Raw genomic sequence first — 26,382 nt, 5'->3', positions numbered from 1 at the left:
TGATCTGTAAATTGTTTTGAAGTGGTTATTTGGCGTTGTCGCGATTGATTCTTGACTTGGAGTGTCCAAGTCTGTTACAGCTATGATCACGAACAAAGTGAGTGGATATTGTGCATGCAAGTGAATGAGACTGAGAGAAGGAGAGAGAAGAGATACGACACCCAAGAGGTTGTAAAACCCTCCTCCGAACGCCCCACTCTCGTCCGCGAGAGTGGTCTATTCTTTGATTGCACAAAGGTGTACAATGCGTATGCAATGGACAGATGCAAGTTGAACTATGCCGATGACGACGATGGTGATGACGACGACGACTCGATGGCTGAAATCTGTAGGGTTCTAATCACTGAATTCGGGGACTGTTTCGGTGGCTGAAAATGACTGTTTTGGCTGCGTTTTCTTGGCTAAACTTGGGGGTACTTCTGCAACTGAATGGGGGCTGATCTGCTACTGTTCTATATGCTGAATTCTGCGTTTTATCCCTGCTGAAAACTGCATGAAGGCTAGCGTTAGTGATGGGACTGAAAACGCTGGAGAATCTGAGTTCTTGCTGGCGTTTTTGGGAAGAAAAACGCCGCTGAAGCTGGGGCTTTTCTGCACATGAAAACGCTGGCTGAAATGGCATTGTGGGGCGATCATGCAAGGGAGAACAATGCGCCAGAAGGTGGAAGCTTCAAGGCGGTGCTGATGCTGTGGAAAAACGCCAAGGCTAGGCAAGGATGGCGATGGATCTTGATGGTGGGGGGGTACTGCTGAGAAGTTGCCTGTTGAGTGGGAAGCTCCTGCTGCCTCTTCTGCCAGAAAGTGCTAACTTGGGTTTGCTTATATATTAACTTAGCAAAATTGCCCTACCTACTTTTGTTGGAAAGTCACTTAAAAATAATAAGTGAAAATCCCAATAAATAGGAAAATAGGCTAAATGCATTGGAAAATTCCCTTAACTGATGCTAATGGATTCTGATGGGAATTCCGATGATCATGTTGTGTGCAACTAGAGGATATGCATATATGCTAAGTGATTAGGCATGCACGGTATACGAATAGACTCACAAAAGTGTCAGATCACTGCTAATCTAGACTTGACTGAACTGACTGAACCTTGCTATGGTGTAGCTTGTCCACGGACACATGGGGTTGGGATGTGTCACGTGACATCCCCTCCTTTTCAAAGTGAGGTACTGGTACCGAATTGTATGGCGTCGAGGGAGATCGCCAACAGCATCTGGAATCCTGGAAGGGACTCTTCGCTGGCCCACTCTGCTGTGTGGGTCGAGCGGTACTTGAACTTCATAAAGGTCTGCAACGCTTGCTTCTTTGGGCCGCGCCGAAAGCGACACAAAGTCTTCTGAATCTCCTTCCTTGCGTCAACTGCGTCTAGAGTCCTGCTTCTTCCGTCTTCAAGAATCTCCATGGCTGAAAATTCCTGAAACCAACTCCAACACAAAACCATGAACATACCCATTCCATGTAAAGTGAAGGAAAAAAATCTTGTCTTCTCTAAAGACTGTGTACGCAATGTCGATGAACATAGAGACGGAGTGACAACCCGTTCATCAAACACATGCAAACAATGCGCTCGAATCTTTTCTATTTGATCGAAATCAATCAACTGTGGGAAATCACAATGGAAATGCCCATGCTTGGTGCTCATACTATCATGTGCTCTTTCGGAAACTGTGTCATGCCAAGGAAGAGACATGGAATGGGACTTCCTTACATACAAACTTTTCAGCTTTTCATGAACAATCCGCATACATTCGTGCTCATCCATGAGAGAAACGTGCTCAACATACAATATGTCATGCCTAGGAAAAGGGATCACATAACGATGCTGACTAAAATACAGGAAACCGTCACGAATGAAACACTCGAACAATGTGTGCGTATCAATCATGTGAACACATAATACTTCTTGTGAGGGTTCTTTGGACCAAGGCTCGAGAGCCAAGATCGGTTCTTCCGGAATGATTGAATCGTCTTGTGGGGGTTCTTTGGACCTCGACTCGAAAGCCAAGATCGGTTCTTCGTGATTGATCGAATCTACAACGAGGTTAGCTTCGCTAGAAAAAGCATACACTAACACATCATCCTTGTGAACAATCACATCATCTTCATGTAACTCATCATGCTCGTGAGAAATCACATCTTGATCATGCAAATCATTATGCTTGTCATTGTCATCCAAATCATTATGCAAATCATTGGCATCCAAATCATCAGGCTTATCATCATTATTCAAATCATCATCATGCTTCACACAATCATGCAAATCCTGTGTATCATGCTTTGGAGAAGAAGAGACTGAGAGTCTCCTTTTCCCGATTCTTTTGCATCTGTGCCTGAGCTTGAGAAAAGAGTCGCAAGAGCTCTTCCCTTCTTGCTTTGATCTTGCGATCAAATTCTGCTTGTCTTGCTTTGTTTGCTGCTTCGACTTCTGCGTGTCTGCGTTCCATTTCTTTGAATTCACGATCCAATTTGGCTTGTCGTTCTTTGGCTTCCGAGCGTGCTTGCTCGCGCTCACACGCTATGGCTGCCATTCTTACGGCATTTCTTGCTTTGCGTTGTAAATTCTGTTCCATAAACAACAGCTCCAACTCCTCCATTGGAGTTAATGCAATCAATGTCGTAGATGGGGAAGGGTCGGAAAAACCTCCTGGTGGGGAAAATTCTTCTTCGCCTCTCTCATGCTCACCACTTCCAAGCAAAGTATCCATTCCGCTTCGAGTGATGACCATTCTGCAATCGTGGGTTCTTGTGGTTTCTTGGGGGTTCTTGAGTTCACGAGGAACTTGGGTTCTTGGGGGTCTTGGGTTCTGAAGTTCACGAGGAACTTCGGTTCTTGGGGGTCTTGGGTTCTGAAGTTCACGAGGAACTTGGGTTCTTGGGGATCTTGAGGTTTTCTTTCGCTTGCAAATCGTGTTGGAGAAGGATCTTCTCTTCACCCAAGTTCTACCCTTTTCTATGGGCGCACCCCTTGGCGGCCTTGCGCTCACACCAAGATTGCTTTTTCCCACCTCACGTCGATTGGCCGGCCGCTAAGAGCACGGTCCGCTCTCAATGAGTGAAAAGAGACACAAGGGGAGGCTGGACAAGCCCTTCTTTTGTGCGATTGCAAGAAGCAAAAAAAAATCTTGTGGTTCTTTCCTTGAGTAATGCAGAACACTTCCAAAGCTCTGATACCAATGTAAGGTGCAGCGGAATGAATGTTGTATTTTCTCAAGATTAGTGATCCTTATTGCTCAAGGTTCCTTTTAGTTCTTAGGGAAAGAGAGAGCTTTCCGTCTTATGGAGAGTGCTATGATCACGAACAAAGTGAGTGGATATTGTGCGTGCAAGTGAATGAGACTGAGAGAAGGAGAGAGAAGAGATACGACACCCAAGAGGTTGTAAAACCCTCCTCCGAACGCCCCACTCTCGTCGGCAAGAGTGGTCTATTCTTTGATTGCACAAAGGTGTACAATGCGTATGCAATGGACAGATGCAAGTTGGACTATGCCGATGACGACGACGGTGATGACGACGACGACTCGATGGCCGAAATCTGTAGGCTTCTAATCGCTGACTTCGGAGACTGTTTCGGTGGCTGAAAATGACTGTTTTGGCTGTGTTTTCTTGGCTAAACTTGGGGGTACTTCTGCAACTGAATGGGGGCTGATCTGCTACTGTTCTATATGCTGAATTCTGCGTTTTATCCCTGCTGAAAACTGCATGAAGGCTAGCGTTAGTGATTTGACTGAAAACGCTGGAGAATCTGAGTTCTTGCTGGCGTTTTTGGGAAGAAAAACGCTGCTGAAGCTGGGGCTTTTCTGCAAATGAAAACGCTGGCTGAAATAGCATTGTAGGGCGATCATGCAAGGGGGAACAATGCGCCAGAAGGTGGAAGCTTCAAGGCGGTGCTGATGCTGTGGAAAAACGCCAAGGCTAGGCAAGGATGGCGATGGATCTTGATGGTGGGGGGGGGTACTGCTGAGAAGTTGCTTGTTAGCGGGAAGCTCCTACTCCTCTTCTGCCATAAAGTGCTAACTTGGGTTTGCTTATATATTAACTTAGCGAAATTGCCCTACGTACTTTTGTTGGAAAGTCACTTAAAATAATAAGTGAAAATCCCAATAAATAGGAAAATAGGCTAAATGCACTGGAAAATTCCCCTTACTGATGCTAATGGATTCTGATGGGAATTACGATGATCATACTGTGCGCAACCGGAGGATATGCATCTATGCTAAGTGATTGGGCATGCACGGTCTACGAATAGACTCACAAAAGTGTCAGATCACTGCTAATCTAGACTTGACTGAACTGACTGAACCCTGCTGTGGTGTAGCTTGAGCCTTGTCCACGGACACATAGGGTTGGGATGTGTCACGTGACAAATGGAGCCAACTTGCAGATGTTGGCCGAGGAGCCTAAACCCTAAGAAGAACAAGTAACACAAGAAGAAGTCCTACCAGCTTATGGGGGACCCGTCCGATGGGGCCCCAAGTGACATAAAGGATTAAAATGAAGCAGGACCCGCACACACACACAAACTTATGACGTGGCAAATTTTTGAAAATTGCACTGACATGATGATGTGGCGAGCTGTACGGATTTCCGCGTTTCGCGTTGACTGCTGTACGGATTTCTATGATTTACGCTGGCAGCTTTTTAGCTTTGCTTTTGGACCAGATGCTTTTGAGTTTGAAGGCTTTTCACTGTAATTGATTTTTAGGCCAAGGGCCTATAAATATGAGGTTAGGGCTCATTCTCTAGCATGGTTCCTGGCGAAGGTGCAGAGTCTCGAGTACCGGCTTGTACTGTGCTGATGCAATACAAAGAAATACCGAAAGGGGCGCCAAGGTTTGGGTCCAATACTCTCTGGGGTGGAATTCCGCCACTCCGTGTCGCGTGTTGTCTCTCTCTCTCTCTCTCTCAGTTCAATTGTTAATGAAGTGCTAAAAGTCTGTTCAATCTGTTCTTTTCTATTGGCACATGGTGCCCGTCTTGTGACAGGCGCAGTCTTGCTTAATAGAAGCGTGGACCACCAAGTTCAAGCATTCCCCTTAAAGTAAGAGGCAGCTCTCAGAATCTTAGAGTGCTCTGAGTAACGCCCTCCCGCGAAAGCGATGTCAAACTGTTGTACAAAAGACAAAGTCTTCGAAGCATCTCTATATCCCGAAAACGTGTCAGATTTAATTGACTGTCCACCTTCCTTAAACTCTCGAACTTTCTTGCTTTTGTCTTCCAGAAAGTCATACTGGTTGGCTATATAAAAATTCTTCTTCTTTGCATAAAAGTTGTTGTCATTAGAGTCTGAACTGTCTGTAGACGAGCCCTCTGTAGAACTGTCACTCACGGGGCGAGATTTAGACTTCTTAGCCTTTTTCTTGCCCTTTCCAAAGCGTTGCTTCTTGCTTCGCTTTTTGCCTTTTCGGTCTTCTTCGCTCGAGTCAGATGAGCTAGAAGAACTATCAGAAGAAGAAGAAGAAGAAGAAGAACTGGATACTTCTCCAAATCGAACACGCTTCGTCTGTTTCTTTGCCTTTTCAAATGTCGACTGACGACCCAAATAGCCCGGGAAGTCAGTGCCCTTCTTTTGCTTTCTGCCGTGCTTTTCAACTTTGTTTTGCGCGTCAAAAAGCTGAGCAATTCGTGCATCAACCACCTCTTCTAATTCCTTCGCTGTATACTTCTTGGGAGCAAGATGTTTCTTGAGAGCCGGTTTTGGGGGTGGTGTTGTGGTTTTCTGCCACTGCGCGTGCACTTCCTCCAAAGAGGTCTTGCTCATATATTTTGTCATTTTCGAGTCCTTGGCAAAATTAAGCATCATCTTTGTTGCGTCGTCGATCAATCGTTGACGCTCCATCTCTCGACGCTCCGCTTGAGTAGGCCGAGGCGGCCCATACTCCTTGCCAGAATCTTTGTTGTGATCCCTTCCCGCATCTCCGTATGCAGAGGGAGTCGATTGATCTTTGCCTGAAGCTATAGGTGCTGTGGAAAAAAATTTGGGACCGGATTTCCCGTAGAAGAGAAATTGGCCGTGCTCTAATACCACTGTAACAGACTTGGACATTCCAAGTCAAGAATCTACCACGAAAGCACCAAATAACCACTTCAAAACAATTCACAGTTCACAATTTATTCGACACTGGCCCGGCGGAGTTCCGTGCCTAGAGATATTGGCCCCATAGACTTGCGCCCCTTTCGGTATTTCTTTTTTTGTATTAATCTGAGTTCAAAGTACAAGAGTGCGAGCAGGCGCTCACACTCAGACTTTGCATCCAGATGCTCTGAGTTGTGAGAGGCCTGCTCACATATTTAAAGTTACAAGGGATGCCAAAAGCAGAGAAGTTTTTTCCACTCACTTTACGTGGAATGGGTATGTTCATGTTTTTGTGTTGGAAATGGTTTCAGGAATTTTCAACCATGGAGATTCTTAAAGAAGAAAGAAACATGACACTCGGCGAAGTTGAAGCATTGAAGGAGCCATAGAAGACTGTGTCGCTTTCGACGCGGCCCAAAGAAGCAAGCGTTGCAGACCTTTATGAAGTTCAAGTACCGCACGACCCACACATCAGAGTGGGCCGGCAAAGAGTCCCTTCCAGGATTCCGGATGCTATCGGCGATCTCTCTCGACGCCATACAGTTTGGTACCAGTACCTCACTTTGAAAAGGAGAGGATGTCATGTGACACATCCAACCCTCTGTGTCCGTGCACAAGCTACAGCATGATCAAGGTTCAGTTCAGTCAATTCAGTCTAGAATAGGAAGTGATCTGGCACTTTTGTGAATCTGTTCGCAGACCGTGCATGCCCAGACACTTAGATTAGATGCATATCCTTCGGTTACACACAGCGTGATCATAAGCATTCCCATCAGAGTCCTTCAGGGGAATTTTCCAGTGCATTTAGCCTATTTTCCCTATTTTTGACATTTTTCACTTATTATTTTTAAGTGACTTTTGTTGGAAAGTAGGTAGGGCAAATTGAGTAAGTTTGTATATAAGCAAACCTAGGCTAGCACTAATTGGCAGAAGAGGCAGCAGGAGCACCTTGCTCAACAGGCAACTTCTCAGCAAGACCAACCCCCGCGACAACTCTGGCGTTTTCTCTCAACATAAGGCCTAGCGTATTTGCACCAGATCAGCCAACGTTTTTGCACTTGCAGATTCTCGGCGACAGTAGACAGCAGATCAGCCCTAGCGTTAGCAAATTCCCACTGCAACACAACAGATTTCCTAGTGTTAGCAGATTTCCCCGCAAGGTCAGTTTTCAGCTTTTGGTTTGCAGATCAACCTCGGCGTTTTTGCAGATCTTCGCGACAGAATCAGCCATAGGACCAGCGTTTTCAGTTTTCAGCCATTAGACACCGCAGATCAAGTCCCGAACCTCGCAGATCTCACCTTCCCGCAACAGTTCCTCACCGCACGGTCAGTTTCCGCAAGGTTTACAGATTCAGCCCGAAAAACGCAGATTTCAGCATCTGCGTTTTCAGCGCGTCGTCGTCGCCATCGACATCGTCACCGACATAGAGTCAGAATTCAGCAAATAAAGATTTGCCGATTTCAGCCATTAGAGTTTTCAGATTTCAGCCCGTCTCATCGTCGTCGACATCGTCGGCAAGTCCAAAGCATTGTAGAGATTTGTGCAATCATAAGTAGACCGCTCTCGCCATAGAGAGTGGGGCCTTCGGAGGAGGGTTTTACAACGTCTCTGGTGTCGTATTCTCTTCTCTATCTCTCAATCTCATACACTTGCACGCACAGTGTCCATTCACTTGTTTGTGATCATTGCACTCTCACATTAAGAACGGAAGGCTCTCCCTTCCATAAGAACAAAGGAACCTTGAGCATAGTTCGGAGCACTCATCTTGAGCAAAGTTCAAACATTCATTCCGCTGCACCTAACAAAAGCGCATTGGGAAGCTATCAAATGCATTCTGAGATATTTGCAAGGTACACAATCAAAGCATATTTGTTATGGCAAAAGTGACTTAAAGTTGCAGGGATATTGTGATGCAGACATGGCAGGTGACATAGATACCAGGAAATCTACCAGTGGATATGTATTTGCTATTGTTGGTGGTGCAATCTCTTGGTGTTCTAGGTTGCAGAAAATTGTGGCACTGAGTACTACTGAGGCTGAATACATTTCAGCCACAGAGGCTTCAAAAGAAGCTATTTGGTTAGGCAGACTTGCAAAAGAACTTGGCATGCCTGCTACTACTCCAGTGTTGGGTGATAGCCAGAGTGCTGTCTATTTAGCCAAAAATGCCATGTTTCATGCGCGTACCAAACACATAGATGTGCGGTACCACTTCATACGTCAGGTATTGGAGGATGGTCTAGTCACCTTGACTAAGATCAATACACAGGATAACCCTGCACATGTTCTCACCAAAAAGTCTTGCTAAGGCTCAACATGAGCATTGCATACAGCTGGTGGGAGTTGGTTAGCTTAAAGGCGTCCTTTATGCCTTTAAGTGGGAGGTTGTTGGGTTAAAGGCCCTAAATGACCCCTTTACGTATATTTTTATACTTTGTCTAGGTTCACATTGAATCTGGACACATTTTTTAAAGTCGCTTATAATAAAACTGGGAAGGCCACAAAAACCACATAGTGGGTTTCCCCAAAATCGTACGAGCTCTCTCTCTCTCCCTGCTTTCGATTTGCAGTGCCATCTCCTTCTTGCACTCACGCTTGGCTCTACCTGGCCCAAATCTGCACTCTTTCACATCGCACATCTCCCGGTAGCCTCTCCTTCGCGCTTTCAATGATGATACCGAGGATGGTGATGTAACATTGAAAATGATTAAGCTCTTTCATCAATGGCAGGCTAGTACCCCATTCACAATATTCTACGGTAACCTTCTAAGGATTGCAAAAGCCACCTGAGCTGCTCCATCCTAGAGGCAAACACAAGGACTCACAAGAATGAGTAATGAACTTACCCTCATGTCATGGCTTCGATACATCGTAGTGGAGCCCACTTTGGTGAATGAGGCTCCTACAGCATGAGCCATGGCAGTGTGCTATCAATGCAGCGCTAGATGCCTTAAAAACCACATGAAATATGTTAAAACCCCTCCCCCCTTCAAGAACACAAAATTCCGTACTTACAGCCTTGTTCACGGAGTCTGCTAAAAGAGATTACTGTATGGACCAAACATACTTACAGCCTTGTTCAGGGAGTCTGCTAAAAGAGATTAGTGTATGAGACCAAACATAAACCAAATCACTGACTAGACACTAAACAGAAAATGGGTGGGAAAAAACAAGTTCATTTTATTGTCCCGCTACATGGGAGAAATAATAAGTCTTAAGTATGCACACCACCAAACTCCTTAGATCTTTGAGGGCCTATTCTTAACTTGCATCTAAAAGCTGAACAAAGAGACTTGCCTAACAAGTCGAATTTAAATCCCACGCATTCTGTGAGTGCCTACTTAATGAAATGCAATAACAAAATTGGAGAAAACGCTCACCCAGTAAACAATCATGAACAGCTTTGGCACATCTTGCAGCCTCTAGTTGAGCCTCAAAAGAAGCTGATTGATCCATCGATTTTTGAGAGGCTAGCTTAACAACTTTATGTGTACTTCCAGCAGCTGAAGCTCCCAAATTGTCACCTTTCTGAACCTTTGTTATGAAAACACCACCAGGCCAAAGAATCTGCAAACATGGAGTATGAGTATATTTGGTAATAGCCAATAGAATGTCAGAAAAGGTAGCAGAAGACTGGCACACACCTCTTGAAGTGATTTTATAGATCCTGCTACCACATCCTCTTGTCTGAGCTGCTGTATTTGTGTGACCAGCCAATCATCAACAGCATCTCCCATTCCTAGTTGTAAGATCTGCTTTGCAATCCAAAAACCTTGGCGTCTGCAATTGACAAACAAGAAAAAAATCAGAAAATAAACTTGAATGCAGAGGCATGGCTAACGTAGGCATAAAAGTGACTGCTGCTAGCCGCCAAGGCCACCTGACCAACATAGTACAACCTTATCCAACCTCGGTCCTGCAGCTGGAAGATGTTCTCCACCAGATTCAACAAAGGCTCCGTCAACTTCGGAGGAGTCCACTGCCACAAAACACAGTCAGCCTTCACAACCACACAAAGTAACAGATCCATTGAATGCAGAATCCACCCAAAAAAAAAGGCTGCAGAGATTTTAACAGAAAATCGCGACCTTGTACATGACTATGAGCTTCTGTTCGCCCTAGACACTAGCCTGCTTGACTTAGTGCATGTAAAGGATACGCTTTGACAGTAAGTTTGAGTTATGTTTAATATTATGGCTCATCATGCCACTTTTGTTTTCTCATGCATGAGTGATCAAGCATGAAGCGAGTACATGCACGTAGCTGAGACTGTGCATGTATGTCCTCATAAAATTTAGTTCAAGGCTGTACTGTCTCTTGTTTTTAAGCTCTACGCTTTGACCGTAAGTTTGAGTTATGTTTAATATTATGGCTCATCATGCCACTTTTGTTTTCTCATGCATGAGTGATCAAGAGTCATGATGCAAGTACATGCACCTAGCTGAGACTGTGCATGCATGTCCTCGTAAAATTTAGTTCAAAGCTGTACTGTCTCTTGTCTTTAAGCTCGATGATTGAGCTAATTTTTTTGAGTAAAAAGATTTAATCTCGGGTCATTTCCTATAAATAATTTCTTTCTTTCGCGGGTCAAATTTTGCACATCATGAGATGAGTGCAAACTGTGACTAGTTATAAGGGTCACTGACAAATTCAGAGAGAAATTTGACCTTCAATGAAGTACCTCTGGAGGAACAGCAAGATCTTCTTCATAAGTCTCAGAGCCAGTAGTAGACTCATCAATTGAAAAGGCATCAGAGCCTCCTCTTTCCATTCTTTTCTCCAGCAATTGTGCATTCTTGTCATTGCCTAGTAGTCTCTGTGATAAAACACCATTCACAGTTGCATCGTGTAGATCATTGTCAAAAGGCCAATTATCTACTGAGTAGGTTGCATCCCCTATAGTACTACCAGGGCCTATAAATTCTTCATCCGAATAAAAATCTGTCTTATCATTGTCTATTAGAAAGCTCCCTGAGGGTGCCTCTGGTGCCATGGTCTGCTTCTGTCCATCTCCAAGCATGAAATGACTGGCCTCATCTGCATCTGATGGTGGACCACCAACACGTCGAAGCAAACCATCCGATACTCCTCTCAGTTGACGAAACATATCATCCACTGCGTCATCAACATTAACTGGCAAAAACAATTCATGCATTTCAGCCAGATATAACGATACTGACAAAGGCAAATCTGTATCAATGCCAGAATTTTCTGAATGTTATACCATGTCTGTTGGCCAAATGCCTAGGAGTATATACCTGCTAAGGTCTTCATCACTGAAGGAGACTTTGAATGTGCATAGTTCTGCCAGATGCATTAATGTGAGACGTTATCAACAAACAATACAAAAACTGTTGCAACAAAAGATGCTACCTTGGACGTAATGCTCAAAAAGTCCCACACTTCATGTAGCTCTGCAATGCTGGGTATGGAAAGCAAATCCTTCACCACTCAAAAAAAAGCATCTCTTCAATTGAGAAACTTAATGAACACCATAATGAACGATGCCATTATGGAAAGTATTTGTAAAATCTCACCTTTAGGTACTTGTCCAAAAGAATACATCTATCATGAACAAACGTTTCATCCAAGCTTGAAGACAAAAATCTTTTCGGTGGCAACTGAAGATTGTATTGAGGTAAGTCCCGAAGTTTACGGTGCAGCTGCTCAAAATTACGAAACCTAATTTTATATCAAAAAGTATATAAGTACTCTTCAGGATGTAAACTCTGTGAATAAGCACACTATCCAAATGACCAACTTGAAACTTCTACTACCATTAATTGGAAAGTCGAACCTCAAAATCGCAAAAAAAATGCTACCTTCTCTCCACAAACCAAGTATTGTTATCTGTATCTGTAACTGCAATTGAATATACAGCAAAAGTCTTTGAAGCTGCTTTCTCCAGATGAGCTCCTACCACCTACAACAAACAACGAGCAAGCAAAAAACCCGTGCTTTAAACTATCATAAACTCATTTAAGTGCAAAAAGGAAGATGCAGTGGCAAACTTCTTACCCAACAATTTAGCTTGGATGCCGATTGCACTTCTCCACTTTGGCCGACCGTCCCAGCAGGTTCATTAAGCCAACCAGTTACAGGATCCAAATTATTGCCTCCAAGGGAGGCTTGCATTCCTGGTGTATCCCAGTAATCCAAAGTGGAAATATTATTTGAGGTATTTGCTGGCTCTGGCTTCTGCCAGTTTTCTGGCCCATTGGTTGAGCTGTGAGTGCACCTATGGCGCATGCCAGTGCCTTGAATCTCATCAACTGGCTTCTCTAGATAACCCTGTGTAGTACCAGGCAGCGATGAAGAAGCTGGTGAACTGGTAACCACTTCTCCTGTGTAGTTGGAAGCCTCAATCCGCTGATTATTCACAATGTTGTCATGTCTCTTGTTACCCTTAGAAACCTCCAAAGCTCGCTTAACATCTCTTGAAGTTGTTGGTGATTGAATGGCAATTGCTCTAGTTGATTCTCCAGCCTGATTAGACTTGGAGGTGCCACGTTTCACAAACACGTCTTTCACAGCAGGCCGCATATCTTGCTTTTCAAGCTTAGAAGCTAAATCATTCACCCGGGCAGATGCTGTTCCTGGACTTTGCTTCACTGAAGCCTTTTCAAAGTCTCTCTTTTTGTAATCTTGACCTTTTGCCAAAAGATTATCGAGATTCTCCCCGGCAAGAGACCTACTTTTCCTTTCACTGACAGTATCAGGTGTCTGCCCCCAATCCTCACGTCTTCCATGAGCAGAGCCGTCTGAACCATAAGCTACAGCACTTGATCGAATTGAGCCTCTACTTGAAACTGGATTAGATAAACCAGAGGCAGCAACTGATCCACTGTTCTTGACTGCTGACTTTGCTCTAGCTGAAATTATGGCCCTCTCAATGCTTTTATTTATGAATCTGCTAACAAGGTTGAATTTAACCACAAGAAACCCTAATTTCGACTCTCACAAATTTTTCCATAATAAGCAGCACTAGAGATGTATACCCTGGATTCGCAAGGTTCATAACAGGTCGCAGCACTGCACAAGCTAGAAGCTCCCTCGCTAGGCCCTTCATGAGAACGCATTGTGCATCTTGTGGCCTCAACACAATTGCAACCATCCCACCCATCAGTTTTTGCAGGACCTTTCAAAAGGGCATAAATGATATTTATAATTATTAAAAGATAGATCAATAGAGAACGTACAGTGGTATACACAAAGAGTTACCTTACACTCACTATCTGGTGAAGAAAGTGCTGGATGCAGCTGATTCCCCTTGGACAAAGCTAGCTTTAATTCTTTCTCGCGGTCCTCAGAAGAAAGAGACTCAAAGCGCCTGATGCTGTATCTTGCTTGCCTAAAAAGCTCTAGATGACCTCCCACCAACTCTACAATATCCCTACACCCAATGAAGTTAACATTGACATGACCCTACATTACCGAACTTGTCAGGATCTATGTACCATTGCACGAGTAGAGAGAGAGAATTCAAAAAGCTATGCAACCAATGTTAAAAAGCACCTAGTTACGAGATTTATCAAGTTGATACGCTTCACTCGTTGCCCCAATTCCCCAAATATGTCAATGACAAGAAGGCGAATCTGCTCAGGAACATCTTGATCAGGCGAAAGGGCAGAGTACCACGAATTTGTGACAAATTCTTGCACAATACGCCTTGTAAAACCATCAAGAGCTTCCTCTATGATCGGAGAGTCAATCTTCCTTCTCCAATGAATTGATGTTGTTGATGAGAGCAGCAAATCATCACAAGAAAGCTGATTTTTCAGCAAATGTGAAAGATGTGATGGGATACTGGATATGTGAACCTTTCTACGTATCTCCAACTCAAAAGAGAGATAGCGTATCAGGATAAGAAAAGCTGCTGCAACAGGAACATTTAGCCAGACCGAACTGCTTGTCACTGTAAATTCACCCAATGGTACATTTAGCAACATGTAAGAGCAACATACCTAGATAGCTAGCTTAAAAATATGTATTAAATACAGCTATGTCAAGGGATATGGCCCCTTCCTTCAACAGAAAGATCAACAAACAAGGTTAAAAATCAACCATTTAAGAGGGGGAAAAAAACTAACTTCCAATAGTATGCACATACATGCATGCACAAATATTACATTGACATATTTAAAATGTGAATGTATGTGTATCCATGCGAATGTGTCTACACTAATACACGAACTTAGATGATGATACCTCCATACAACAATATACACGCTTACGCTTCAACTTATGCATTCTTTTTCTTCCTTTTTTTGTATCGACTGTACACAGTATCCTATCCAGCTGTAATTCATTTCTCACGAGGATAGAACAGGAAAACAAGGACAACTTGGAGCACTCTAGCAGCTCTGCACTCACCATTGCTATGCTGTTTCAGGGAGTCACAACTTACACATGTGGCTTCCACCTCGACTTCTACCCCTACATCTACTTTCTGGATAATATAAAGAGCTGCCCCCACTTGTATTGGATCGGTGTTGTAGGCAGCAGTTTGTCACTGTTGGGATTCCACATGTTCGAGTTTGGCATCTCTTTGGATTCGTCCAGTCTGTCCCAATATCTCCTAGGGACAGGTGATAGGCAGTGAGGGCTGTTTTGTGGCTGTACAATGTGCCCGCCCAGAGTGAGGTAGTTTTCTCATGTCAAGTTACATCTAGTTATGTGTAGCTCTCCCCCTAGCCATGTAGCCTCCTGCAGGCAGGGAGTATTTTAACTCTGCCTCGGCATTTTTTTCAACGTGTCCTTTGATGCCCTATGAGCCCTATTCCTTCGCTTCTCCCATTTTTCCCCTATTTATCATGTCGTGGAGCTAGGAGTGTGGGTCAGGAAGCCATTATGAGGCAATATATGGGGCATAGGAGAGGACCTTTTAGGTATGTTGTGCAGCCCTGTAGGGTGCCCCCTTGTGTGTAACAAACTGATGACATGTCAAAGCCCTATATAATGGAGCCAACTTACATATGCCGGCCGAGGGGCCTAAACCCTAAGACGAACAAGTAACAGAAGAAGAAGTCCTACCAACTTATGGGGACCCCATCCGATGGGGCCCCAAGTGACATAAAGAATTAAAATAAAGCAGGATTCACACACAAAAGAATTGCGAAGCTGGCTGATGGCGTGGCAGATTTTCGAAAATCACGCTGGTTAATGACGTGGCATGCTGTACGGATTTCCGCGTTTTGCGCTGATTGCTGACGTGGCAGCTATACGAAATTCCGAATTTAATGCTAGCAACTTTTGAGCATTGCTGTTGGACTAGATGCTTTTGAGTTTTGAAGGCTTTTCATTGTAGCTGCTTTTCAAGCCAAGGGCCTTTAAATATGAGGCTAGGGCTCATTCTCTCGCATGCTTCCTGGAGAAGTTGCACAGTCTGGAGTACCGGCTTGTATTGTGTTGATGCAATATAAAGAAATACCGAAAGGGGCGCCAAGGTTTGGGGCCAATACTCTCTGGGGTGGAATTCCGCCACTTCGTGTCGCGTGTCGTCTCTCTCTTTCAGTTCAGTTGTCATTGAAGTGTTAAAAGTCTGTTCAGTCTCTTCTTTTCTATTGGCACGTGATGCCACTCTTGTGACAATGGTATCAGAGCATCAGGCGTGTGCTTTTCTGAAAGCATACCGGTCCTACCAAAGAGCAGACAGAGCTATTGGAATTTTATTCGAGGTATCTTCGCCAACCAACCTGGACTTATTAGGCACTCCCACCCTTACTTCATTGCGCAACGGGTGCGCTCCCGTCTTCATCGATCATGTCTTACAGGGCATAAGCCAATTAAGATCACTTGCAAGAGAAGGATCCAGATTTGTTTCAAGTCACTGTTTTTCTCAGAAGCAGTGCCATGCAGATGTTGATATCTACAGCTACCACGCAACATACTCCAAGTACTTGGCAAGCTTTCAAGAAAAAAATTTGCATGAAGTTTTATGGTTTCTGGCATCTTCCTTTGGACTACAACTTCTGGCAAAGTGGGGTATCCTCAAATGCTTGCCATGGAAACCCCAGCAGATTATAACTTGAAATTTCTCTTGAAATTTCTCGACATCTCCTAGTAGATGTCTCTTCACGAGCAGATGACCTTGGAGGTCCAGTACGATTGCTATCTTGGGACTAACATCGCCGCCAAAGAAACACTGTCTGTCTAAGAGCTGATGGACCATGTTGTGCTCGACAACGACCTTATGGAATGAACCTAACCCTAATTTTTGGTGCAAGTTCTAGGATGGAAAGTCAATCGACTTTTCGAGCTCGATTGATGTCGAGATTGCTTTTTAAGTTTGAAATCTGTTTGAGAACTTGTTTGGTGATCCTATTTGGAATTTGTTTGAAATGGATGGTATCTGTTTTGAACTTGTCTTGGTGCCGATTTGAATTGTTTGACCCTGGTTGTAATACTGTTCAATGATTGGTGAGTTTACTCCCGGGGGAGTAGTGAGAAATGATGTTTGAGAATGCTTGTTCATCCTCATGGCCCGGACCCTTGTGGTTATTTACGGGGGCAGTATTGTTGTTGTGACTCCTGGCCCAGACCTGGATGGTTATGCGGGAGGAGTATTAAGAAGTCTCAGCAGTGGTTACTCTCAGCACCTCCAAACGACGCAGGCTGCGGTCTGGGGGGCGTTTGGTTGTAAAAGGCCGCTATATCTCCCGGCTCGGACCTTTTTAGGTTATGCGGGAGGAGTGATGAGGGAGTCGTTGAATATCTCCCGGCCCAGACCTTGTTAGGTTATGCGGGAGGAGTGTTCATCGGCGACTTTATGTTTCTATGTCTTGTAACATGCATATGTGAGCATTTGTTTTGCATTGTGATGTGCCAACCACTAAATATTCCTAATTGGATGAGATTGCCTGGGTATGTAATTTTAGTGCATCAAGACACCCGTGGAAGCTCAGTACGGTCTCGGTGTGATGGCTAATTTTATCACCCTGGAATATCAAGAGTTTCGATCTGGACGAAAGGAGATGCTAACTCCTTGATCAAAAGAGCCGAAAGGAGAAGCTAACTCCTTGACAAAAAGAGCAAATTGATTGTCCCTCGGAATGTCCCTCGGAAATTTTTTTGATCTAACTTGAGTTGTTTTGCAGATATGCTTTAATCGCAGATGATTACTCTCTTTCAAGAAGGGGAGATGTAACAAACTGATGACATGTCAAAGCCCTATAGAATGGAGCCAACTTACATATGCCGACCGAGGGGCCTAAACCCTAAGAAGAACAAGTAACAGAAGAAGAAGTCCTACCAACTTATGGGGACCCCGTTCGATGGGCCCCCAAGTGACATAAAGAATTAAAATAAAGCAGGGCTCACACACACAAAAGAATTGCGAAGCTGGCTGATGACGTGGCAGATTTGAAATTTCCGAAAAATCGCGCTGGCTGATGACGTGGCATGCTGTAAGATTTCCGCGTTTTGCGTTGATTGCTGACGTGGAAGCTGTACGGAATTCCGGATTTTACGCTGGCAGCTTTTGAGCATTGCTTTAGGACCAGATGCTTTTGAGTTTTGATTCTTGAAGGCTTTTCAATGTAACTGCTTTTCAGGCCAAGGGCCTTTAAATATGAGGCTAGGGCTCATTCTCTGGCATGCTTCCTGAAGAAGGTGTAGAGTCTGGAGTACCGGCTTGTACTGTGTTGATGCAATATAAAGAAATACCGAAAAGGGCGCCAAGGTTTGGGGCCAGTACTCTCTGGGGTGGAATTCCGCCACTTTGTGTCACGTGTTCTCTCTCTCTCTCTCTCTCTCTCTCTCTCTCTCTCTCTCTCTCTCTCTCTCTCTCTCTCTCTCTCTCTCTCTCTCTCTCTCTCTGTGCTGCCCCTCGCGCTGCTGCTGCTGTGCTGCTCGCGCGCGCTGGAAACTGCACCCACGCACCCGCCTCTGCCTGAGCTGCACCAACGCGCCCCTGCCCTCGCGCGCCCGCCGCCCTGCCCCCCCGCTGCCTTGCCCTGCTCGCGTGCTGCACCCCCGTGGCACCATGCTGTGCACCCCACACCCCCCCCCCCCCCCCGGCGCCCGTTGCCTTAGCCCCCCCCCTTTCCTACGCGTAGTAAGTCTCCCCCCCTCTCCTACGTGTAGTAAGTCTCCCCCCTCTCCTAAGCGTAGTATGTCTCCCCCCCCTACCTCCCCCCGGTTTTTCTTTCACGCGTAGGACGTCCATCCTCTACGCGTAGGAAGTTTTTTTTTTTTTTTTTTTTTAAAAGCCCGCCCCCCTCCCCCCCCACTCTATCTACCATACTCCCCCTGTCTCTCTCTCTCTCTCTCTCTCTCTCTCTCTCTCTCTCTCTCTCTCTCTCTCTCTCTCTCTCTCTCTCTCTCTCTCTCTCTCTCTCTCTCCAACCTATAGCTATCGCTTTCCCCCCCGAACTGTACCGCCTCGCGCTCCACCACTCGCCGAGACCATCGCTAGTGGGGGTGCACACGTGCATCTAGCAACTCCCTTGCGGACGACTCCCCCGCACGCCCAATTGTCGCGTCCGCTGCTAGGGTGGGTGCACACGCGCATCTAACCCCCCTTGCGGACGGCGATCAAGCATGAGGAAGACGAACGAAAAAGCCGACCCCCTAGAGGATGCCATTCGAAAATGCAAAGAGGAAATGACGGAGACCATCACCAAGACGAACCGCAATCTCTGGGGCACAATAAACATTCTTGAAGGACGTGTGCTGATCCAAGAGAGCAAGATAAGCACGCTGGAAGACCGAGTGACGACCCAAGAGGAAGAGATCACGTCACTCAAGAAAGAACTCGCCGAAGCCCGATCAAGAAACACACTGGAAGAGGGCGAACTGCAACCCTCAGTAATTGAAGAAATCAACACGATCAAGGAACAAGTACGGGCCATCAAAGAGGGAGAGGAACAGCACAAAGAAATGACGACTTCTTGGGTGGATGTTCTTACCAAAACCCAACATAAGGTGGACGAAGCCGAGAAATGGATCAAGGTGGCCAAGAAAGGAAAAGACAAGGAGATAACGCCCACACCCACACCCAACAACATCATTAACCAGCCACTAGAGGAGGAGCAGAGGAGAAGGGTGCGCGCTTTACATGTGAGAATTTGTGGTCTTAAAGACAAAGGCAATGTGGATGAAGAAGTAAAAGAACTCACAGCCTTGATGGGGATTCATGAGCCGACACACACAAGGGCATGGAGAGTGGGCAACATAAAGAAAAATGGAGGTAGTGGAGAAACCTCAAAAGAAAGAGCACTCATCCTCCGTTTTCCCTCCATGGAAGCAAAGAAGTCATTCTTGAAGAAAAGACCGACTCTTAAAGAGACTGGCATCTTTCTTGGGGACGATCTCACCCTCTCGCAGATCGCTCATATGCAGGAGGTAATGCCGGAGATTAGAGCGGCAAGAGCAAAAGGCAAGATCGCTTTTTACCGAGACGGAAAAGTGGTAATACTTGAGCGACGCTCCACATGACGGTGCGAGACTTATGGGACCACACTCAAAGTAGCTGCCTGGAACTGCAATGGATCTATGCATCTTGATGTGGGTGCTTTTGAGGATAGCTTTACTGGAAGAGACATCATCTTCTACTCTGAGACACACCAAGCCCCTGGGCAATCCATGCCTCACATCAGTGGATATAGGTGAGAGCATAGATAAGAGAGATAGATGCTAAGAGAGATAGATGTGGCAGAGACGGGCCTTTCCAGACTATCACACGATATGGAATATACTGAGTATGGGCGACACCTGATAGACATGGGCACTGCACATGGATTGGCCATCTTGAACGGCCTACAGAGATTTCTTGTTGCGGGAGGTTTTACATGCTTCCCACACAGACATGGAGCCAGCACGGTGGACTATGTCATGGCACAACCGAATCTCATCTCTAGTATTGAGGATCTCACAGTTGGGCCCAGACCGATCGGGGTGGCAGTGGATCATGCTCTGGTGTCAATGACCATCTCCTTCCATTTCAGTGCAGCACACAGGCCACGAGTAGCAGCCCCTACTCGCTACACATTCACAAGGGAGACGGACTCTGTATACATGGACGGAATCTAAGACGCCTATGCACTGAGGACCCGGGGCGACCTCTGGAGGAGCTAACTACTATACTGACACAGACATTACATGAGGCAGCAGCTGAAGCATACCCACACACCCAGCCTGAGCAGAGCCGCCAATTTGGGAGCATGCCTCAGAACAGCTGGTACGATGAGGAGTGCCGCCAGACTAGAGCCAGACTTCAGAGGGAAGTGTTGTTGGGGGACGTCACTCACAGACAGTCACAGATGGACTTCCGACGCTTGGTGCGACGGAAGAAGAGGGCTTTTTAGGCTAGACTCGAGCAGGATCTATATCAGCTATTCTTGAGTCAAGACTCGCGTGAGGCGTGGCGGCTCTTTCATGAGCAGCCCCCCCCCCCCCCCCCCCCCCCTGCTATTTCCTCCACAGAGACTTGGGGTCAGTACGCATCATCTTTGTACACGATACCTGGACAGCCGCCCCTCCCCAACCCCCCCGACCCATGCCCACATACATGTGTCTTTTTCACTGTTGAGATGGTGAAGAAAGCCATTGACAGGATGAAGACTGGGAGAGCATATGATCACGAGGGCCTAGTAGCTGAGCATTTCATGCATGCCAAAGACCTACTAGCAGAGCTTCTAGTAGTTATGTTTAACCATGCCATGTGTGAGGGCCTACCGGACACTTGGAGCCTATCTACAATCGTACCTATCTTCAAATCAGGAGACCCCATGGAGCCTGGAAATTATCGCACTATTATGATTGGGCACACACTGGCACGGTTGTATGCATCCATTCTTGAGCAACAGCTGAGTAGATGGGCAGAGAGGGAAGGAATACGTGCAACTGGGCAGGCAGGATTTAGGAGAGGCTTCTCTACTCTTGACGATATCCTAACACTCAGGGCCATCATCGAGGAAGGCAGATCTCATGGGAGACGGATCTATTGTAGCTTTGTGGACTTCCACAAAGCTTTCGACACGGTACCCAGAGCTAGATTGATGCGCAGATTACAAGAAATGGGAGTACCCACAGAACTCATTTGGGGGATCATGGCATTGTACAGATCAGTAGTAGGGCATGTACGCACCCCGGAGGGACGGTTGTATGCATCCATTCTTGAGCAACAGCTGAGTAGATGGGCAGAGAGGGAAGGAATACGTGCAACTGGGCAGGCAGGATTTAGGAGAGGCTTCTCTACTCTTGACGATATCCTAACACTCAGGGCCATCATCGAGGAAGGCAGATCTCATGGGAGACGGATCTATTGTAGCTTTGTGGACTTCCACAAAGCTTTCGACACGGTACCCAGAGCTAGATTGATGCGCAGATTACAAGAAATGGGAGTACCCACAGAACTCATTTGGGGGATCATGGCATTGTACAGATCAGTAGTAGGGCATGTACGCACCCCGGAGGGACTTTCTACACCGGTTCACTCCACTATTGGGGTGAAGCATGGCTGCCCGCTCTCTCCCACTCTTTTCGGTATGTATGTGGATGAGATTTCTAACTACATTGGCAGCGATGGGGATAAAGGTGCTCAGTTAGCAGGGACATGGATTCCACTTTTGTTATATGCTGATGACATAGTGTTGATCTCCGAATCCCCAGAGGGAATGCAACGTCAATTGGATGCTCTGCATACGTTTGCCCACAAAAGTGGTTTGTCTGTCAACCTGGGTAAAACCAAGGTTATGGTGTTTAATACCACCCCACAGTGGATCAGGAGGTCAATACCTACACTCACATACGGCCAGGAGACTGTGGAATACACAGACGCTTACACTTACCTTGGAGTGGTTTTTAGCGGACCTACATTCTCACTCAGAAGAGCAGCAGAAACCAGACTTACTAGAGCCCACGCAAAATTGGGTAGATTGGAGAGGATGTGTTCGCAGGTTCAGTTTCAAGAGCCCCGGACGAAGCTCTGACTCTTTGACACCTTGGTGGCTTCAGCATTGCTCTATGGAACCGAGATATGGGGACCTTCACTCGATCACCACGGGAGGACAGGTCGCTCAGACGGATGGGGGAAAATGGAGAAACCTCTCGTCTCTATGATCTCACGCCTCATTAGAGCCAAGGCATCAGTACCATGGGCCATTATCCGAGCAAAGCTAGCGGCCCCCCCACTTGTGGTGGAGGCGCTCACCAGATCCGTCTCCTTCATAAACCGCACATGGGAACTTCCTAGAGACAGATATGCTCGCATAGCACTTGAATCCTCTCGACAGTTAGCCATACAAGGAGATACAACATGCTGGTATGGGGAGATGACATCATGGTTTCAGGCACATGGGTTCAGCATAGACCGGCTGCCACCATTCCATTACTCATTGGATGCACCATCTCTCACCCTTACACAGTCAAGGCTGCCACCATTCCATTACTCATTGGATGCACCATCTCTCACCCTTACACAGTCAAAGATCACCAAGCTCATACGCCAAGACCTGACCCAGCTAGACACCAGAAGGACATGGATACAACCAGCACAGGAATTGGGCACGAAGATGGCTTTTTACAAAGACCACCTTCTCCAGCTTACGGAAGATGGTTTTGTGGCGAGACCCAGATACATGGATACCCACTTGTCTCATGGGATACGATGTGCTATTGGCCAGTTACGCACATCTTCTCACCAGTTGCGGATTGAGACTGGGAGATACAGCGGAGTACCAGCAGAGGACAGGACATGCCCCTTGTGTAACATGGAACCTGAGACAGAGCTACACTATACATGCCGCTGCCCCGTCTACTACGAGATATGAGGCCGTTTCCATTGCTTGTTCAGAGAAGGTTTTGGACCACTCTCAAGAGTCATGGGATACGAAGATCAAAGATGTTTCGGTTTGTTCTTGCTCGAGCTGCGCAGACACAGAGATAGCCTGATGAATGGCGAGGCTAGCCAGTCTCAAAGACGGATCACTGACTTCTTCAGAGCAGACACAGGACAGCCGCAAGAGCCACTCCCACAGCAGAGCTCCCCCTCGTCTCACACCAGGGATACACTGATTGACCGAGCGATTGAACAAGGGAAATCCAGGCACTCACGACTGCGAAGAACTACACAGCATCGACGGAGGCTACGACAGAAAATTCGGAGCACGCTGGCCAGGCATGCACGACGCCCGGTCAGACTACTAACCATGGAGGAAATTGATGAGATTCGCCAACAACCGATGCTAGATCTCTTGTGATTCAGCTATCCCAACAAGCCGCCTATTTTTTGCTTAGTCTTTTGCTTGGTTCACATCGATCAACTTAGGACCCCATAGTATATATCTTTGTTTTGTACTGTTGTTAGATTATTTTGTTACTCTGACTTTGTATCAGATCCACCATTGGCACGTGGTGCCCATCTTGTGACACTGTGGGTAGCGTTTGCCATGGGCAGGCAGCTCTTTAGGAGGGGTTGATCAGTGTTTTTGCCTCGGTCCACCTAGGGTTTTTGGGAACCTTGCGTTTTTAGGGCAGCCGCCAGCAACTGAGAGACCCTTCACAGATCCAATCCCTCATGATGGGCTAGTGTCACAAACTGATGACGTGGCAGTGCCCAGACACACGCTGACTGGCCTGTACAGAAGCCCATGATTCACGCTAATCGTTGACGTGGCAGCGTACGGCCTACTGATGTGGCATTGTACAGATGCTCGCCTTTCACGCTGGCAGGCTGACGTGGCAGCAGTACGGAATTCCGCTTTTTGCGCTGACATGCCAGCGTGGCAAAACTGTACGGAATCCGTAAATTGCGCTGGCAGCTTTTGGATCAAATTGCTTTTGAGTTTGAAAGCTTTTGGGGCTCTGTTTTTAGCAGCCCTTATAAATATTTATAAGTGACCCTAGGGCTCACTCTGCAAAGCATCTGGACGCAGAGTCTGAGAGCGAGCACCTGCGGGTCGGTTGTACTTTGCTTAAAGATTAATATAAAAGAAATACCACAAGGGGCGTCAGTCTTTTGGGCCAGTATCTCTTGGCACGCAACTACACCGGGCCGTGTCGACTCTCTTTGAACTGTGAAGTATTTTTGAAGTGTATCTCTGCTGTGTTGCGGTAGAATCTTGACTTGGGTGTCCAAGTTTGTTACAGTGGTATCTGAGCACGACCGATTTCTCTTATTCCGGGAAATCCGATCCCTTTTCTTGCGACACTTATGGATTTCGAAAAGAATCAGTCGACTTCTTTTGCAACTACTGAGGCGGGAGGAGACCATGCAGAAGATTTAAATGAATTAACAGAAGATGAGTACCGGCCACCCTGGCCTACACAGTATAAACTTCAAGAGATGCAACGTCGACAACAGGTTGATGAGTGCACAAAGCAGATGCTTCAGTTTGCTAAAGATCCTCAGTTTGCAAATTTTTTGTCTCAACAATCCATCGTTGAAGTGCACACTCAATGACAGAAAGCCACCGAACCACCAATCAAATCAGCAATCAAGAGACCTTCTCCAAGGATGTTTACAAGACGAGGTGGTTCAGACCCAGATCAGTCAGCTTTTGGACACGAAGAATAATTCGAAAAAGCAATTGAAAAAGTGCAAGAAGGGGACTGACTACCCTTGTTATTTGGGCCGTCAATCTTCTTTTGCATATGCAAGAAAGCAGAAGAAGCATGTACGCTTTGAAGGACTGCCCAGTTCTTCTTCTGAGAGTTCTTCTAGCTCTTCCGACTCGAGCGAGGAGGATAGAAAGGGCAAAAAGCGGAGCAAAAAGCAAAGCTTCGGAAAGAGCAAGAAAAAGGCAAAGAAACTCAGATTCCAACCAATTTCTGAGGAGTCGTCATCCTCTGACAGTTCGGACTCCGATCACCACATGTTTTATGCAAAGAAGAAGCACTTCAGATTTCTACAGAGCCAACCAATATGACTTCCTCGAAGACAAGAGCAAGAAAACAAAGGAATTTAAAGAAGGTGGACAATCGATAAACTTTGAATCCTTTTCTGGATTCCAAGATGCTCCGAGGGCTTTGGCCTTCATCGAGCAGTTTGTGCGATACATTTGGGGAATTCGACTTACCCCACTAATGAGATCTTGACTTAGACCAAACAAACCTCCAACAATGAAAGTAGAAAGAAAAGAGTTCCCAAGAAAAGAAGGACTGACTCTTCAAGAAAGGGCTAACTATTTGAAAAAGAAAGGGCTAACTATCTCAAAGAGGGGAAGTGTTTTGGTTGCGGGGCACAAGGGCACATCTCCGCAAAGTGCCCCAATAAGGCACTGCAAGGACAGACTAAAGACAAGCCAGAGAGTTCTAGAGCAGCAGAGGAACGTGGCAGAAAAGGCAAGGTGAAAGCAAGACTGGACCGGATTGCATGAAAACTGACCCAAGCCAGATAGATGAAAGTACATAACTTTGTGGAGCTTGGGGCAAAGTGAGATTAGGAAGCCCTTATCTTTTTTGATGGAGGAGCCAAGGCCAACTTCATTTCACTTGAATTGGCGGCGCGGCTCGAGATTACACCCGACAGGATGGGACCACCAGCAAAGGCAGTTCTAGCAGCACCCGGATGGGATATAGCCATTACTCCTTTCATTGGCAAACTTCGTTTGCATTGTCAGGGATCTTTAGGGCACGAGGGCTTTTACATCATGCCTTTGGAAGGGTGTGGCGTTCTCCTAGGAGTCCCTTGGTACCATAAGAACAACGTTGTAGTCAACTATTGGGCCAAGAAAGCAACTTTGACAAATGAAAAGGGCCGAAAAATTATTCTTGATGTAAAACTAAAGGGCGAGCTCGTCCCTATTGTATCTGTAACAAACTTGGACACTCCAAGTCAAGATTCTATCGCAGCACAGCAGAGATTCACTTCAAAACAATTCACAATTCACACTTGATTCGACACGGCCCGGCGAAGTTCCATGCCTAGAGATATTGGCCCCAAAGACTGGCGCCCCTTTCGGTATTTCTTTTTGTATTAATCTGTGTTTAAAGTACAAGAGAGTGGGAGGGTTCTCACTCTCAGACTCTGCGTCCAGATGCTCTGAGAAGTGAGGCCCTGCCCACTTATTTATTGGTTACAAGGGATGCGCAAAAGCAAAGCCCCAAAAGCATTCATCTTTAAAAGCTTTAAAAATAAAGCAATTATCCAAAAGCTGCCAGCCAATTCAGCTTACGTAAGTTTCACCCAGCGCAAAAGCAGGAAATTCCGTACTGTTGTCCGTACGCTTGCCACGTCATAATGTCAGCGGAATTTGTGCCACAATTTCCGAGACTTTCGTGCGGATGCCACGTCAACCTATCGGCGCATATTGCAGAGAACCATACTGTCAGCCACGTCACCCATTTGTGACATACCCCC

The 26,382-nt window shown here is 46.1% G+C and overlaps 1 protein-coding gene across 2 annotated transcripts in view; it reads right to left on the bottom strand.

The window, feature by feature from the left end:
- LOC147457433 (uncharacterized) overlaps positions 1 to 26,382 on the bottom strand; it is a 62,373-nt gene that overhangs the window by 32,269 nt on the left and 3,722 nt on the right. The window contains exons 2-13 of one of the 2 annotated variants that reach the window (XM_086512327.1): positions 13,596 to 13,995; positions 13,302 to 13,473; positions 13,079 to 13,218; positions 12,099 to 12,990; positions 11,903 to 12,003; positions 11,618 to 11,762; positions 11,454 to 11,522; positions 11,339 to 11,384; positions 10,762 to 11,213; positions 9,980 to 10,059; positions 9,725 to 9,860; positions 9,461 to 9,647 (exon numbers count right to left, since the gene is read on the bottom strand). In XM_086512327.1, the coding sequence (XP_086368453.1) occupies positions 9,461 to 9,647; positions 9,725 to 9,860; positions 9,980 to 10,059; positions 10,762 to 11,213; positions 11,339 to 11,384; positions 11,454 to 11,522; positions 11,618 to 11,762; positions 11,903 to 12,003; positions 12,099 to 12,990; positions 13,079 to 13,218; positions 13,302 to 13,473; positions 13,596 to 13,995 (2,820 nt within the window). Of the gene's footprint in view, positions 1 to 9,460; positions 9,648 to 9,724; positions 9,861 to 9,979; positions 10,060 to 10,747; positions 11,214 to 11,338; positions 11,385 to 11,453; positions 11,523 to 11,617; positions 11,763 to 11,902; positions 12,004 to 12,098; positions 12,991 to 13,078; positions 13,219 to 13,301; positions 13,474 to 13,595; positions 13,996 to 26,382 lie in introns of those variants that run through there. The other variant, XR_015188106.1, reaches the window with a different exon arrangement.

The sequence above is a fragment of the Adiantum capillus-veneris genome, chromosome 5 (genome assembly GCF_014529385.1).
Source record: "Adiantum capillus-veneris isolate H3 chromosome 5, ASM1452938v2, whole genome shotgun sequence".
Lineage (NCBI taxonomy): Eukaryota > Viridiplantae > Streptophyta > Polypodiopsida > Polypodiales > Pteridaceae > Adiantum > Adiantum capillus-veneris.
This window is presented reverse-complemented; position numbering and strand designations above follow the sequence as displayed.